Source organism: Empidonax traillii, unplaced genomic scaffold (assembly GCF_003031625.1).
Source record: "Empidonax traillii isolate 1590-97213 ecotype Southwest subspecies unplaced genomic scaffold, ASM303162v1 scaffold177:size1754471, whole genome shotgun sequence".
NCBI lineage: Eukaryota > Metazoa > Chordata > Aves > Passeriformes > Tyrannidae > Empidonax > Empidonax traillii.
In genome coordinates this window covers 1,074,244-1,088,605 of record NW_020955370.1, presented here as the reverse complement: position 1 = coordinate 1,088,605, position 14,362 = coordinate 1,074,244, and the positions used below count along the sequence as shown (strand labels likewise).

The 14,362-nt window shown below is 49.7% G+C and overlaps 1 protein-coding gene across 1 annotated transcript; it reads right to left on the bottom strand.

Annotated features, from left to right (window-relative positions):
* Window positions 1-1,383: 1,383 nt before the first annotated feature.
* UTS2R (urotensin 2 receptor) lies at window positions 1,384-5,820 on the bottom strand. The gene is made up of 2 exons (XM_027886111.1): window positions 5,531-5,820; window positions 1,384-3,132 (listed from the first exon to the last, which is right to left on the bottom strand). The coding sequence occupies exon 2, from the start codon at window positions 2,988-2,990 to the stop codon at window positions 1,842-1,844; it is 1,149 nt and encodes a 382-aa protein (XP_027741912.1). The 5' UTR covers window positions 2,991-3,132; window positions 5,531-5,820; the 3' UTR covers window positions 1,384-1,841.
* Window positions 5,821-14,362: the final 8,542 nt, after the last annotated feature.

Sequence of the window (14,362 nt, the reverse complement as noted above, 5' to 3'; positions counted from 1 at the left end):
GTCCAATTTTTTTATTATTATTAAAGTTAAATTAAAGGAGACTAAAGTTTACTCATGATAAACATCTGGCTATACAAGGAGAAAATGGGTTCAGGAATTTAGATAAGTTAATAGGAAAAAAATTTTCACTGAAAGGGTGGTCAGACATCAGAACAGGCTGCCCAAGGAAGTGGTGGAATCACCATCTCTGGAAGTGTTCAAACCATGTGTGGATGTGGCACAGTTGGACTCGATCTTAGAGATCTCTTCCAGACTTTAGGATTTTGTAGCAAGTGTTTTCACCTCACCCCATGGGCTCCCTCTTCCTTACAGTGGGGTAAAAGATGCTTTACTTGATTGATGTGTCTCCAACCTGAGGAAACTAAGCCTGAAACTAGTCTGAAAACTAACAAGTACTGTCAGCCCAGGAAATAGTCAAATATAATGGCATTTCTGCCCCTCTGAAATCAGGAAGGGGTTAATCTTGAAGCAGGACTTGCTGGCACACAAGCAGGGTGCAGGAAAGGTGCCCTACCCACAGGCCCACTGTGGATGGTGTGAGTGGAGGAGGTTGGGAACACAGCAGGGGTCTTCCAGGTTCTGCAACAGCTCAGTGTTCTGAAGGGGAAGAGATGGTTAAAACTGAACTTCTGTTTTGGTCTTAGCAAACAGAGCTCACTGCCAAATGGCACCAGGCCTCAGCTCTGACTCCACTGCTGAGCATTAATTTGCTTCTAATTCTGTGACTTGGTCAGAGTTGTGTTGGCATTGCAGCACTGCATCCTTGCTAATGAGGTAGCAGGGCTGATGCAAGCACAGGAGTCCTGTATGGACCCTGGCAGCATCCCAGACAAGGTACTTTTAGACTCGCTGGAGACGTGCCAGACATCACGATGATCTATTTATACTAATGATGTTCTATCATCGGTGAAGGCCAGGACAGGCAACGTGTTCTTGGTGTAGGCATTTGCTTTTCGTAGCAGACAAACGAAATCATCTCCTGTGAAGGGAACAAGTTGTTTCACTCACAGGGAACCAGCACTTTTATAATTGGGAATATCAGGCACTCCAGTGAGCACAACTCTGCCCACTGGAAATCACATCTCCTCATCCTCCCTCCTTTCCTTTCCCCCTGGACTCGGTGATGTAGATCTGGTGCCTCAGGCTGGATGTTGTTTGGGGTCAGTGTATTATGGGATGCTGAGTGTTCCCTGACTGTGGCACTGTCATGGAAAGCCTGTCTTGCTTACATGAACTGTGGTGTAACTCCACTGCAGACACCTGAGTGAATGGAGAATCGCCAGTGAATACACAGGAGCGCAGAATAAATGACCTAAACCAGGACAAAGCACTCCAGGATATGCCTCATCCACCTTGTCCAGTCCTACCCCAAATGCAAACCGGTTTGTGTGTCACAAACATCAGCTGTTTTCTCTTTATTTTGTTGTTTTCAGTCCTCATACAACTATAAATTTAGCATCACTGCTAGAGAGGGAAAAAAAAAAAAAGGAGGAAACTACAGCCATTCATAGGATAACATAATTTCAAACACTGTGAGACAGCTGATACCATTAAAAATCATGGCCCTGTTATAGGCTTTCACTACTGATGGCTAGTTGAGGAGACATACACTATAAAATATAAAGATAAAAAGTGAAAGGCTATTTAGATAATGTTCAGCTGAATGCTGCTGGCATCAAATCAGTGGCACTGGAGAAAACGAGAAGAGACAAACGGCACAGCCTCTGGACTAAATGTGTGCACATTATGGCTCTGCCAAGGCTTCACCTTTGCAGTGTACACTTTAAATCAAAGCAACGTTGGAGTCAATACTGATTGTTCTCGGAGATAGGTTTTTACCTTCAGGCACTGCTGTTTCCCAAAGGGGCGTGAGCAAGGACATATGTCTCTGTGCAGTGCTGGCTGCTGGTGGACAGGGATCTCCCTGAAATCCTCTGAAAGCGGTTCCTCCTCTGGAAGTACCCGCTGTTGCTGCTGAGGGAGCGCTGCCTGTTCTTCAGGTACTCCCGGTAGTTTTTGGTGAGCAGGGTGTAGAGGAAGGGGTTGATGCAGCTGTTGCTGTAGGTCAGGCAGGTTGTCAAGTAATTAATGTTCTTCATCACCTTGGGAGATAAAGGGAAGGATTCATAATACTGGAAAAGGAGCTGCCATATCCAGAAGGGCAAGAAGCAAGCCCAGAACACCAGCACTATGGTGAAGATTAAATAGAGCACCTTCTGGTTGGGCAGCCTCTTGGTCTGTTTGAAGGAGGCCGTTTGGGACACCCAGTAAATCTTGGCCAGTCGGATGTAAAGGTAGCCAATGATCACCCCTGGGCCCACGATGCTGGTACCAAAAAGGATGGTGAGATAGACCTTGTAGGACAGCTTGCTCCAGGTGGGCAGGCAGATGCTTTTGTTGTCCCTTTGCACCAGCTGGATCATGATGAGCATCGGGAGAGTGAGCAGCAGCGACACCAGCCAGATCACAACAGCAATGGCCTTGCGGTAACTCTTGGACCTCTTCACTGTGTCCAGGGGCTTCAGCACAGCAAAGTAGCGCTCTGTGCTCATGACTGTGAGGGTGAAGATGCTGGCATGCATGGTGAGGAAGTCCAGACTGAACAGGATGCGACAGCCAATGTCCCCGAAGTACCATTTCTGAATGAAGTAGGTCCCGACGATGAAGGGGATGGTGAGAAGGTAGAGCAGATCCGCCAGCGCGAGGTTGATGATGTAAATGTACATGGAAGCGGAAGATCGCAAGTAGTGGCACATCACCAGCAAGGTGTAGACGTTGCCTGTCACCCCGATCACACACATGAGGGAGAGGATTGTCCCAATGGTGCAGATGGCAATCATGTCCTCCATGGAACGGGGGGCTGACATCCCGTCCCCGGTGGCATTGCCGGAGGCGTTGGACCGGATTCGGAACAGGCTGTCCTCACTTGTGCCTGTCACCATGTAGGGGGTGGCAGAAAAGTGGCTCTCCAGCTCGTCATTCAGAGACATCCTCCTGGGGTTTAAAAGCCAGAGGCTTTTCTCACGCCACAGGGATCTGAAGGGGTTCTTCTTGCTCCGAGAAACGCGACTGCTGGGAGATGGTGAACCATTTCTTAGTGGGGTTCCATCTGAGAACAATCTGCATTCTCCTCTAGAGGAAAGACATCAAAACCAACATCTTAGAAATCTGCCAGAGCAACACAGATGATCACTTAGAAGCTACCTGTCCCCTGAGAACATATCTGCACTGCTTGCTTGTACCGAAGGTCTCTGTCACTGAGGCCACTTGTGCAAGGCTTATTCTGTCATTATAGGAGCCCAGCTGTGAGGTGTGACATCTCAGAGGTTGTGCATATCCCTGGAACTGCTTACTGCAATCCTTAAATTCAGCTTGGGATTGGAGGAAAAAAAAACATCCTTCCTAAATTCCTAACAATGACTTACAGAGCGTGATTGCTAAATTCTTAACTTTGGAGGAGTGAAAGATCTCCCCCAAAAAAGGGAAAACACACTTTGGATTTACCATTCGCAGTCCAATTGACTGTTTTGTGTTAGTGATGCACTCAAAGCCCTGTCCAGCATCCCTGCAGTGTTTTCACAGAGCAACTTCCCTTGAATGAGAAGCTCCTCCTCTGTCCTGACCTGTGGCTTCAAATGGTATTTGAGTGATGGAGAGAAAGGCACTTTCTATCCATAAAGCAAGGTGTAGGTTTCACTGTGGGTTTTATATGGCTGTAAGCACAGGGTTTTTCGTGCTCTCTGTCACAGATCTATTTCAGAGAGACCTGTTTGTGAACCTGCCTGAGCAGCCTTGAGCAGGGAGGTGTGAGACTGCTCTGCAGAGTGCCAGGCAAGCAGCCACTCTTTGTACGTGGAGCTCTTGGTTAGACTGAGCTCAACACGGTACAAATCACGATGGTGTTGCTTTGGATTCACACTGCTCTGGGTGTAGGCAAAGGGACATCAAACCTACCTGAAAGAAATGCTGAAGTAGCTACAATGCCCAGATTTTAAGGCACACCAAAAGCCTGTGCCACCCTCAGCATCACTAAACACACAGGTGTGTTTGTTCTGTGTGTTTTATGGTGCTCAGACTGTCTATTCAATAGAAAATGCTGAGCAAGGAGTGCTGGACTGCCTTGTCCCTGTAGGGCTCCACATACAAAGACCTCCCTCTGCCTCATTCCACTGGGCAGATTGGGTTGCTTTTATCCTGGGAATTTGCGGCTTTTCCAAGTGAGTTTTGTGTCCCTTTGCCTCCACACCAGCTCTGACTCCTTTGCCTCTTTCCCCCCAGTAGCTCCTTGGTAGGAGGATTACAGTTCCGGGCCCTTCTCTGCTGCCCTTGTGTCACCCGGACCTTTGTGGCACTTGAGGATGGACAATTTTCATCCCCTTTGACTTGCCCTCACCTTCTCCCTGTTACCACCTGCTGAGGATGACGGGAGCTACAGAGAAGTCATGCAAAAACTCTGTACAAAAAAGGACAACCCACTACAGATGGAGGTTTTTCCTTACTTAGCAATTGGGATAGGGCTGCATAAAAAAGATAAATACACAGAGATCATCTCCCACCCCAGTCCCTTGAGTACAGACATCCAAGGGGGAGAGATGAAGAGTGGTTCTGCAGTGGTCAGTGCTCCTTCAGGACAGGGCTCTTCTGGGCTGGTCCCCAGCAGCTTCACAGGCATCTCAGCTTTCTTGGACCTTGCAAAGCCAAATCTGCATCGTCCCTCCCCTGCTGTGCTGTGCAATCCCCTCCTGCTTGGTGCTGGGGGTCTGGACCCAGTCTGTCCATGCAGTGACTCATTCATTTTATCAACGTTCATGTACGAGCTGTGCTGGCAGCAGAAGCCTCATGCATGGAGAGATGGATGCTCTGGGAATTATTCCTGCTCCTCTGCCACAAGATCACCAGCACGCTCGGTCAGAAACAAATGGCTCTGCATGGGATGCTCCCGCTGAGCCTGGAGCTGGTCACACGGGCAGCTCTCAGCTCTGCGTTGGTGACAGCTAATTTTCAGCAGCATGTTTCCATGGCTCAGGTGCTGTCTGCTTGCTGTGTTCTGGGCACTTGCAGCAGATTTGTGCCATGCTGGTGCCTGTCTGTGCAGCTCCCTGGTGTGACAGCTCCTGCCGGAGGGAGCTGAGCCCGTCGCATCTCCCTGCTCTGCTCCTCTGCCTCTGAACCTGCCTTTTGCTTCATTCATAAAATTCCTACAGCACTAACGCAATTCAGACACTTCACCCCTCTCCAGACAGAGCCCACAGCTAGGCAAGTCCTCACTTTTCGAGGAGGAAAATTCAGCCAAATGGGGAAACCTTGCATTGTTTCGTAGTTGCTGCCAATGCTGCAGTCGTACATAAACACACACACTCACACACATGCACACACAATAGAGAGCTTGTTATTCCAAGCAGCCATTCAAGCATCCTATTGTCTAAGCAGTTTTCCCAGCCAATCCTGCCTTTCCCTCTACGATATCATCACACAGGAGTACCATGCACATTTACAGCTGTAAAAAGAAACAAATTCCTCCTGCTCAAACCTTGCTTTTAAATCCAGCAGATGAAGTTTCCTACGAGGAAAAAAAAAAAGAAAAAAAATCAATCTAGTAGTAGCAAAGCTGAAACTTCAAGAAAGAAAAAGGGGAAAAATAAAAAAGGAAAGAAGTGAATCCTTCTTCCTGGCCAGACAACGAGAGATCCCGGCGCTCGGGCGCAGCTGGAGAGGCAGCGGCAGGAAAGGGAGCGTGTGCTGTCCAGCCAAGTATGTTTGAAATCTGTGCGCTCTTAATACTCACATTCCCCTCCCTCCACTCGTGCCGGCTATTTCTGTTCCTCGGTGACGTTCTGCATAGCGTGGCTTTGGCTGCAGCCAGTGGAGAGCCTGTTTAAAGCAGCAGCATTTTGACAGCCGGGGCTCGTTCAGCCGGTTCCCCCGTGCCTGGCTGGGAGCCAGCTGAGGGTGGGAGACGGGCAGGTTGTTTCATCCTGGGACCGGTGAGAGGAAAAGCCATCCCACTCCTCCTCATATTGCTCTGGAAAGTGCAAATTCCCAACACTGCCAGGGCAAAATCATCGAGTCTGGGGAAAGCGAGTGGGCCCAGGAGGGTTAAATTCCTGTGGGAGGGTCGGCTGCCCGGGGAAACGGCAGAGCTCCTCGATTTGGAGATCAATTCCAAAGTGAGGCCAAAGTTTATTTGGGTTGGATGGTGTATTAACCAATGAATCTGCACGGTGGGATCATGCACGGCAGAATCTGAGATATTTCAGGCTGGCAGTAATGAGATTTTACCCGGCTTGTTTGGGGTTTGATGGTTGCCTTTCCCCAGGGACACTCAAGGAGGGTAAAGACAGAGTGAGACCAACCCAGCACCTCCAAACAACACAGTGTGAGGCAGGGGCTGGTGCTGGGAAACGCTGAAGCTCAACTCTGGGTTATTTTGTGAGCGGCTGAACGTTGTGCTGGTTGCTTGCACACGATGGGATTGTTCTTCCTCTCAGTTCCCTGCTTTACCTCTGCAGGGAGTTGCTCCTGATTTATGCTAGTGGGAAGCGAGGAGCACCAGCCTCTCCCAGAAGTCTCCTGCTGGACTCAGGTGTGTGGGAGATGCCTGTCAGGCCCGTTGCTTGCTTTACTGGTTTGCACTGGGCACTCACTGGATTAGTGATGCTTCCCAGCATGGGGCTCCTGGGAAGCACCAGCACCTGGCACACCAGCTGCCCTTGGCACATCCATCCTCCCTTGCTGTTACTAAGAGCTGTTTGCTCCTCTAACTTTTTTCCCTGGACACTTGTATGATTTCTTCCATGTTTTCAAGCTCTTACACTCTGCTGGCTGTGTGCTCTTGGGTACATGTTGTGTCTAAGGCCTTGTCCTCCTGCAGTGGGCCCCCAGTTTTGCTCAAGCTGCTCAGGGTGGCTGTGGTAGCACCTGGACAGCTTGGTGAGCTCTAGCTGTGGCTGCCTCCATAGAGGGGCAGCTGGTGGGCAAAGCAGGGCCCTGCTCAGTAACAGGCTTTTGAGTGGGGTGAGGACTTGGCTTAGGAGCAAATCCTCATGTGGAGGCTTGATTTAGCAATGAAAATGGATTTTAGGTTAGCAGCTCTAACAAGGGCTGGCTGAGGAACACCCTCAAATGCACATGTTTTGCTGTGAAGACTTGCTCTAAATCTTCATTTTGTGCTTGGCCCCTACAAAGCTTTGGAAAAGCATGAGAGGGGAGCTGCTCCTTTGTGACTCCCGAGAGCAGGAGCAGTCCCTGGGTGAACACTGAGAGCAGAGCCATTGTCAAAGTACTTTATTTGCTCCCAGTGGGAAGGTCACTGATGTGGCAGTGTCCTCCTCCCAGGCAGAGCAGGGACAACCTGCTGCTGGTCCTTGAATCCCTTTGCTACTGCCTGCACGTGGCTCTCATGGCACACGGGCACAAGCCATGGGTGGCTGCAGTGATGCTGATGGGGGATGTAGGTGCCCCTGCTCAGCATTTCCACCACGTGGTAGATGTGTGCAGGTCTCTCTCCAGGCACTTACACTGGAACTGCCACATTCCTGTCACTCCTTTGTCACTAAACTGCCATTTGGGTTGGTGTTGACTCACCCCAGGGAAAGGAAGGAGTTGTGGAATGGGGGAAGGCTTCTGGTCAATCCATCGGTTTTTCTGGACTAGTTGATCCCAACTTGATACTTCCTTTTGTGGCATTAAAACCTTTTGAAAAACATTAAAGCAGTGATTTGATTTATCAGGAAATCTCGGTGCCCACGGGGCTACCGTTGGGGGAAGCTGGACTCCCATATGGTCTGTGTCCTGCTGGAGTCATTAGAGGAGGTGTCTGGAGAAGTGTGGACAGTGTCAGGTTCACAGCCCTGGCTCAGAGGGTTGTTGATGGTTGTAGTTTTGCTGCTTCTATTCCCCTCATTTTCCTCCTCTGTAAAACAGAGGTCGTTGTGTTCACTCGTCTCCAGTGCTCTGAGTTTCAGGGTTTTCCATGTCTGTCTGATGATGTTAGAGCTACAGACAGGAGTGGAAGCCTGTAACAGGATCTGTAACAGGACTAGGAATAGCACAGTCAATACTAGATGAAGATAGGAGCCCTCTGAGATACGAAACAGGTCTGTTTAATCATTCAAACAACATCCACTGCTACAGGGCTTGAGTTCTGCACAGGGGACTTCTGAAGTGACTGCAAAGGCAATAACCATAATTATTCTATTAAATACAGGGCAAAAGAGACCCCTTCTCCCCTTTGATGTGAGGATTTATGCCAGTGCTCTGTGAATTTGATTGTGTTTGGTTACCGATCCAAACCTCAGGGAAGCTGTAAAATTTCTTGTGTATCTTGAACGGAGCTGTGTGTGCTGCCAGCTGTGCACCCACCAGTCTGCTGCCTTCCCAGGTCTGTGCAGGGCTCTTTGGCATGTTCCACTTTAGCTGGGGCAGTTTTGAGTCCAGGTTTGCCAGAAAGCCATGGGCTCCCTTCTGTCTAGGTGTCACATTTCAAAAATCTAATAAATGCTGCTCCCTCTGTAGGGAAAAGCATGTACAAATGCAGCCAAAATTGATAAAAGGAAAAAAAAAATCTCAAAATCTCATGAATGTGTCTGCATTCCTGGTCTGGAGCAGGTCTAGAAATGTGTGCCTGACTTGGATTCCTCACTCCCATACAGAGACCCCTTTAATACCCACGATAGAGCATCCGTGCACACTACCATGGTCACACAGAAATTCAAATGAGATTACGAGAAGCTGCTCTGCATCTGGGATCAGCCCAGAGAAGACCAAACATCTGCAGCTTCGTGATGAGCTCGGGTTCTCCCAGAGCCACGCTGGCAGGCAGGAACACACCCCAGTGGCAGCAGCTCCCGAGGAGGAGCATTGGTGAGGTGCCTGTGACTCCCCGTGCAGGACGTGGCAGTCTCTTCTTGGTTGCCTCTTGTTCCTAGGAAGGTTGAATTTAAATCCCTCTGTTCCAGCACTCACAGTCTTGGACACATGCAAATGTGATATCCAAATTCCCAGCTGGTCCCCAGTTGCTTTCTTCCCTCTTCCAGCGGTGAAAGAGCCACCGTGCGCGGCCAACGCATTTGGAGACTTCACTGAGTTTTTCTGGCATTTTGGTCTCCTTTCTTTCTGGTTCTGGTTTTTTTTTCCATTGCAATATGAGACTTCAGTTGTCTTTCTAGAGTTGATATGGCTTTGCTCTTGGCTGCTCTGTGTGAAAGGGAGACTCCAGGGGCTGAAATCTCCAGGTTTTTTTTCCCTCATCCAGGATCCCTGGCACAGATCTGGGATTTAGAGCTGCCCTGCTTTCCCCCTGCCATTGGGAATTGCATGGACAATTCAAGGGGTGGAGCTGAAAGGGCATAGGGAGGGTCTGTGATGTTTTTCGTCCAATTAATGTCACTGCCCAGGGCAGGGAAAGCAACCCAGCCGTTGCCCACTGCTTCCCAGAGTTTGGGAAAGGGCAGAGGACTCATGCTCTGACTCCCTGGGATTTGCAGGTAAAACCTGTGCTAGCTCCAGCCCTGGAGCATGGTGAAGGCTAGTCCTGAAGGGCTGGAAGGAGAAGGAACCAGCACTACCCCCAGTTTTACCCTTGGGACTGCTCTTATGTCACTGATGACATCATTTCTCCTTAATTGCTATTACAAGGATACCTTGAAGATCCCACATATCATGTCCCCTCTTACACAAAATCCAAGATATCTGCTTATGGATTTGTCCCAGTCATTCCCCCAGCCAGGTGCTGTTGTCTGTGCTGGCAGAGAGGATCCTGCCTGTAATGGCCTGTGCTGCCATAAGCCTGTATTAGCCTCAGGTGCTTTTTGGAGAGGTTTGAGCAGGGCTAAAGGTCTTTTGGCAGTGCTTATAGCTGGGTGCTGCTAATTCACATAAGCTGGTGACTTTGCTGGCAGCCTTTTGCACTAATAGAGTGCAGGAAACATGTCATTGGCACAGGTGCCTCATTAAAGCTTTTAAATCAAACCATCTTGCCAAATCCTCCACGATTTCGTGAAGACAGTTACCCCCTCAGTCTGCACAGCCCCATTTACATTTTTATTAGCAACGTCTGAGATGTGCTATTTGAGCTTCTTTATCCTCTGACCTCCCGACCTCCTTTACAGTTCCTGGAAGAGCTGCAGAGACTGTGATTGCTCAGGGGAAGGCAGTCAGGCTGTGGGAGGCAGAAGAGGTCATCCCTTCCCTCCCAGCGCTGAGAAGAGCTTCCTTCTCACAAATGATCCCTCTCCCTTTTGGGAGAACCTCTTCAGCCTGGGTACTCTGTCCCATTTTCCTCTGTGTCAGTTATAGCATGATTATCTCTTTGTCCATATTTTGTGAGTTATGGGCTAGAGGTAACAGATATTACTGAATTCTCTTTATTGAAAAGCATTAAAGATGAACAAAAAAAAGTCACAGCAGAGTTTTCCTGGAAATCCTGCAAATCACCATTAGAAAAGCCATTGGGAGTACAGCCAAACTGAAACACACAACTTCCACAGGCCAAAACCTGTTGCTAGACTAGAGGCAAAAGCTTCTTTGCCATTGTCTTCTGTCCCATATATCCTATGCAGCACCTCCATGCTCTAATCTGCCTGGTGTTGACCGCTCTGCTGCTTTTCACTGGGGTGCAATGTCCTCAGCCATCCCCTCCTCCTCTCCAGCTGCCCTCTTCCCTCCTGGGAGAGTATAATTCCTCAGCCTGGTTCCTCATAGCTGGGAATTAGAAGATTTACAGAAGTGTTCTGGGGCTAGAAGACTTGTAGGGGAGAAAAATCAGTGTTCCAGCATTCCAGCTAAAGCTCCTGCTGCCAGTCCCAGGTGTTTTCTCGGCACAGAGGGCGGCTCACACCCCCAGCTCTTGCTGCCTCTGCCTGGCAGCGAAGATTTCTGCTGGAGCTTTCAAAACACTCTCACAAGAGACACGAGATGAAGTGGGAAAGGTTGTCTGGCAGCGTGTAAAGAGCAGCAAATGTCATTGCACAGAGCTTATGCCACTGTGGACTCCGTGGTGGCATTTGCCATCCTGTACACACTGGAGTAGAGCTGGAGGGACCTGGGGATGGTGACTGCTGGTGTGGATCACCTCTCTGAAGCACCAGATGATAATTCAAATTCTCATTTAAAAAGCTGCGTTTCTATAATACGTTATACTCCCACGTAATACATTTTCTTGCTTAATCTGATGAGTAACTTCCATTTGCATTGGTGATGGCTCAGTGCTGACTTCTAGTGCCTGTCTTCATGTTGCTGAGAACACAGTAAAGGAGACACTAAAGTGCTTTTTTCCCCCCTTGTGGCAGTGTCACCAAACTCTGAGCCAGGGTCCTCATGATGCTGTGTCAGCCCCTTTCTGCTCTGCATTGTTTTCCCTTGAGTCTTTCAGAGCATCTCTTGACCAGAAGCATTCAGCCCCTCCCAGCAGGGTGGGAGCAGAGCAGAATTTCGGGGGTCACCAAGCAGGGACAGAGGCTGTGCTCCTCTCCATCAGCCATTCCCAGTCTGGCATAGGGAGTACAGTGTGGATGCTCCAGGCTATGGGCAGCCCCAGCTGAACCTGCTGCCTGTCCCCTGGCCCAAGGGATTTGTCCCAGTGGTTCAGTCTGTGGGGTGCAGGGCCATTGCAGTCACACAGAATCACAGCATGGTTGGAAGGGACTTCAGTGGAGCATCTGGTCCCACCTCCCTGCTCAAGCAGGGCCATCCCAGAGCAGATGGCACAGGATTGTGTCCAAATGGGTTTTGAATATCTGCAGTGAGGGAGACTTCACAGCCTCTCTGGGCAATCTGTTCAGTGCTGGGTCACTGCCCAGCAAAGAGGTTCTTCCTCATGTCCAGGTGGAACTTCTTGGGCATCAGTTCCTGCCCGTTCCTCTTGTCCCATTGCTGGGCCCCCTGAGCAGAGCCTGGTCCATCCTCTGCCCCCTCCCTGCAGACACTGACACACATGGATGAGGTCCCCTCTCATTTGTCTCTTCTCAAGGACGAGTAGATGGAGATGTTCCTGCCATCCAGTGATGGTTGCAGTGGTGCCAACCTGTGTATTGAGAGGGCTGCAGGACAGGCTGGGTTACCCACTGGCTGATCTGAGTGAGATGAACTCTAGCTTCTCCTCAAAATCCAGCAGCTGAATACCTCTCCTCAGGGATTTGTACATGTACCTCCTCAGCTCTGTGCATGTACCCTGTGCCCACACTGCTGGGAGGCCCCTGCTGAGGCAGGTGGGCACAACTCTGTGCAGGGCACTGAGAAAAGAAAGACTTTGAGCTAAAAGCTCTGCCAGAAATGACAGGTGGTAGTTAAAAGGCTCAAAAGCATGTAGCAGTTTTTAAATAAAGCCCTCCAGGAGTTGTTTCCTTGGATGAGGAACAGGGAGCAGATGTGTCACCTGCGCCGGTGAAACGGTCCCTCTTTGCAGAAACCTGTGCCACCAGGACAAAGTCTAGGCAGCATTGATGGACCCTGCAGGGCACAGGGGAGATGACTGTGTGATGTTTGTTCCTCTGCTGGCTTTTTTTTTTAATGTAAGAATGGGCTGGAAGATGTTGGGTGAAGAGGGCAGTGGATGTGGCACTTCACCTGCTCCTCTCAGGCAGTGGTTTCTTCCCTTCTTTAATTCCCCTTGTCCCTGAGTTCAGCACTCCTCTGTCCTCTGTCCCCTCACACCATTGCTCTCTCCTGCATTTTATAAACCCTGCTTCCGAAGGATGTGGCCTTTGGCATTTTGTGTCAGAAGAAAATTCTCCTGGAAATGGCTTGAATGTAGAATAAAGGGCTTAATTCCCTGGTTGAAAGCAGTAGGAAGACTGAGCAGGTGCCTGGTTCTACAGCTGGAAAACGCGTTTGATTTTCTCAAAATGCTCTTCTTTGGCTTGGTTTGATCCTAAGTAACACTTGGGTTAGTGGAAGCTCTTTTGTAGCTGAGTGCTGTCCCACTCAGTGGGGAAGGGCTGCACACACAGCACATGGTGGGGACTGAGATGGGGTTGTGGTTGCTGAGAGGCTGCACCCCATCACAGGTGAGAGAAGGGGGTGCTCTGAGAGGTGTGCAGGGAAGCCCATGATGGGAGGTAAACTGCCCATTTGCAGCCCAGGCAATGTCTCTCTACCTCTGTCAGACTGACTGGTCTGCTGTAACTCAATTTATCGTGTGTTTGCATCACTGTGGTGGCCGAGGCTGCTGCTCACACCAAGGGAAATGCCTGTCCTGGCCCAGCTGTGCTGCTCCCACCCACCTCCCTTCCTGCACTCAACCACGCTGAACTGCTGTGGCAGTGCCCTCTGGCATGATGAGATCATTTCCCTCTTATTCCTGGAGTACTTAGTACTCTTCAAAAATACCCTCACCTCAACTCTACACATGGACACAGCGTCTTGCCTGGATCAAACTGACTACAAATATTTTATTATCTCTGCTGATTTGCCAGCAGCTGCTGAAAAACTTATGGCAGCAGCCACAAAAAATCACCACGAAGATGCTGCATAAAAAACTCACCACGAAGCTGCAGCATAAAATGCCTCATTTTTATTGTACCAGTGCTGCCGCACTTAAGAGGTCTTGTAAAATCTTTATGTTTGAAACAGGTTGCTCCCAGTGGGCTGGGAACTGCCTTTGCGGTGTGCCATGGCCTTTGTTTGCTGCATACAGCTGAAGGGGAGGTGGGTTCACGTTTTGGAAGGGGTGTCAAAGGTAAGGCTGTTTTATTGCAGAGCCAAAGGGAGCAGCATCCCCTGCTTTCCAGACCGTGTCAAAACACAGAAACACCTCTATCAATGAAAACACGCTCCAAAAGATCAAAGAACACCCATTCACCTCCTGGGCTCTGAGAGCTTCAGGCTGGTCATGGTCCCTGCCTGAGCACCTGGCAGAGGGGAGCCTGTCCCATCCCTGCTACCCAAATCCACACCACTCCTTGCTAGCCCACACCGCAGCTATTCCCATATTGCCAGCACTATTTTTAGCCGGGCTAGAAAGCCAGCACTGTCTTTAGCAGGTTGTTTTGAAATAATGTGGTTCTCCAGGCTAGAGGCTGAAGGTGAGGAACACAGACAGGCTCAGGAGGCTGGGGCTGGGGCTGGCAGGGTGCCTTTAAGCAGTTCCCGCTTTGCAAGTCGTCTGGGTCCAACACAAATGGGAGAAGCTGGGCACCTCCTACATGAGATGATGGTTGTTTGCACGGCCCATCATTGCCGCGAGCCTTTAAACACCTCCAGTGTTAACTGCAAGCAAAACATTCAAGGATCTTAGTGGCTTGAAGCTACTTTTGCCAGCCTGAATTAGCAGTGCGTGACTCAGTTAGGTAATGACTGCAATTAGATATCCCACGGCTTTTTGCAAAGAGGCTCTCGGTGACCTGTGCTGGCTGAGTCTGAGCTC

Coding starts and splice junctions, on each gene's coding strand:
- UTS2R (XM_027886111.1), bottom strand. CDS start 2,990: ATGTCTCTGAATGACGAGCTGGAGAGCCACTTTTCTGCCACCCCCTAC.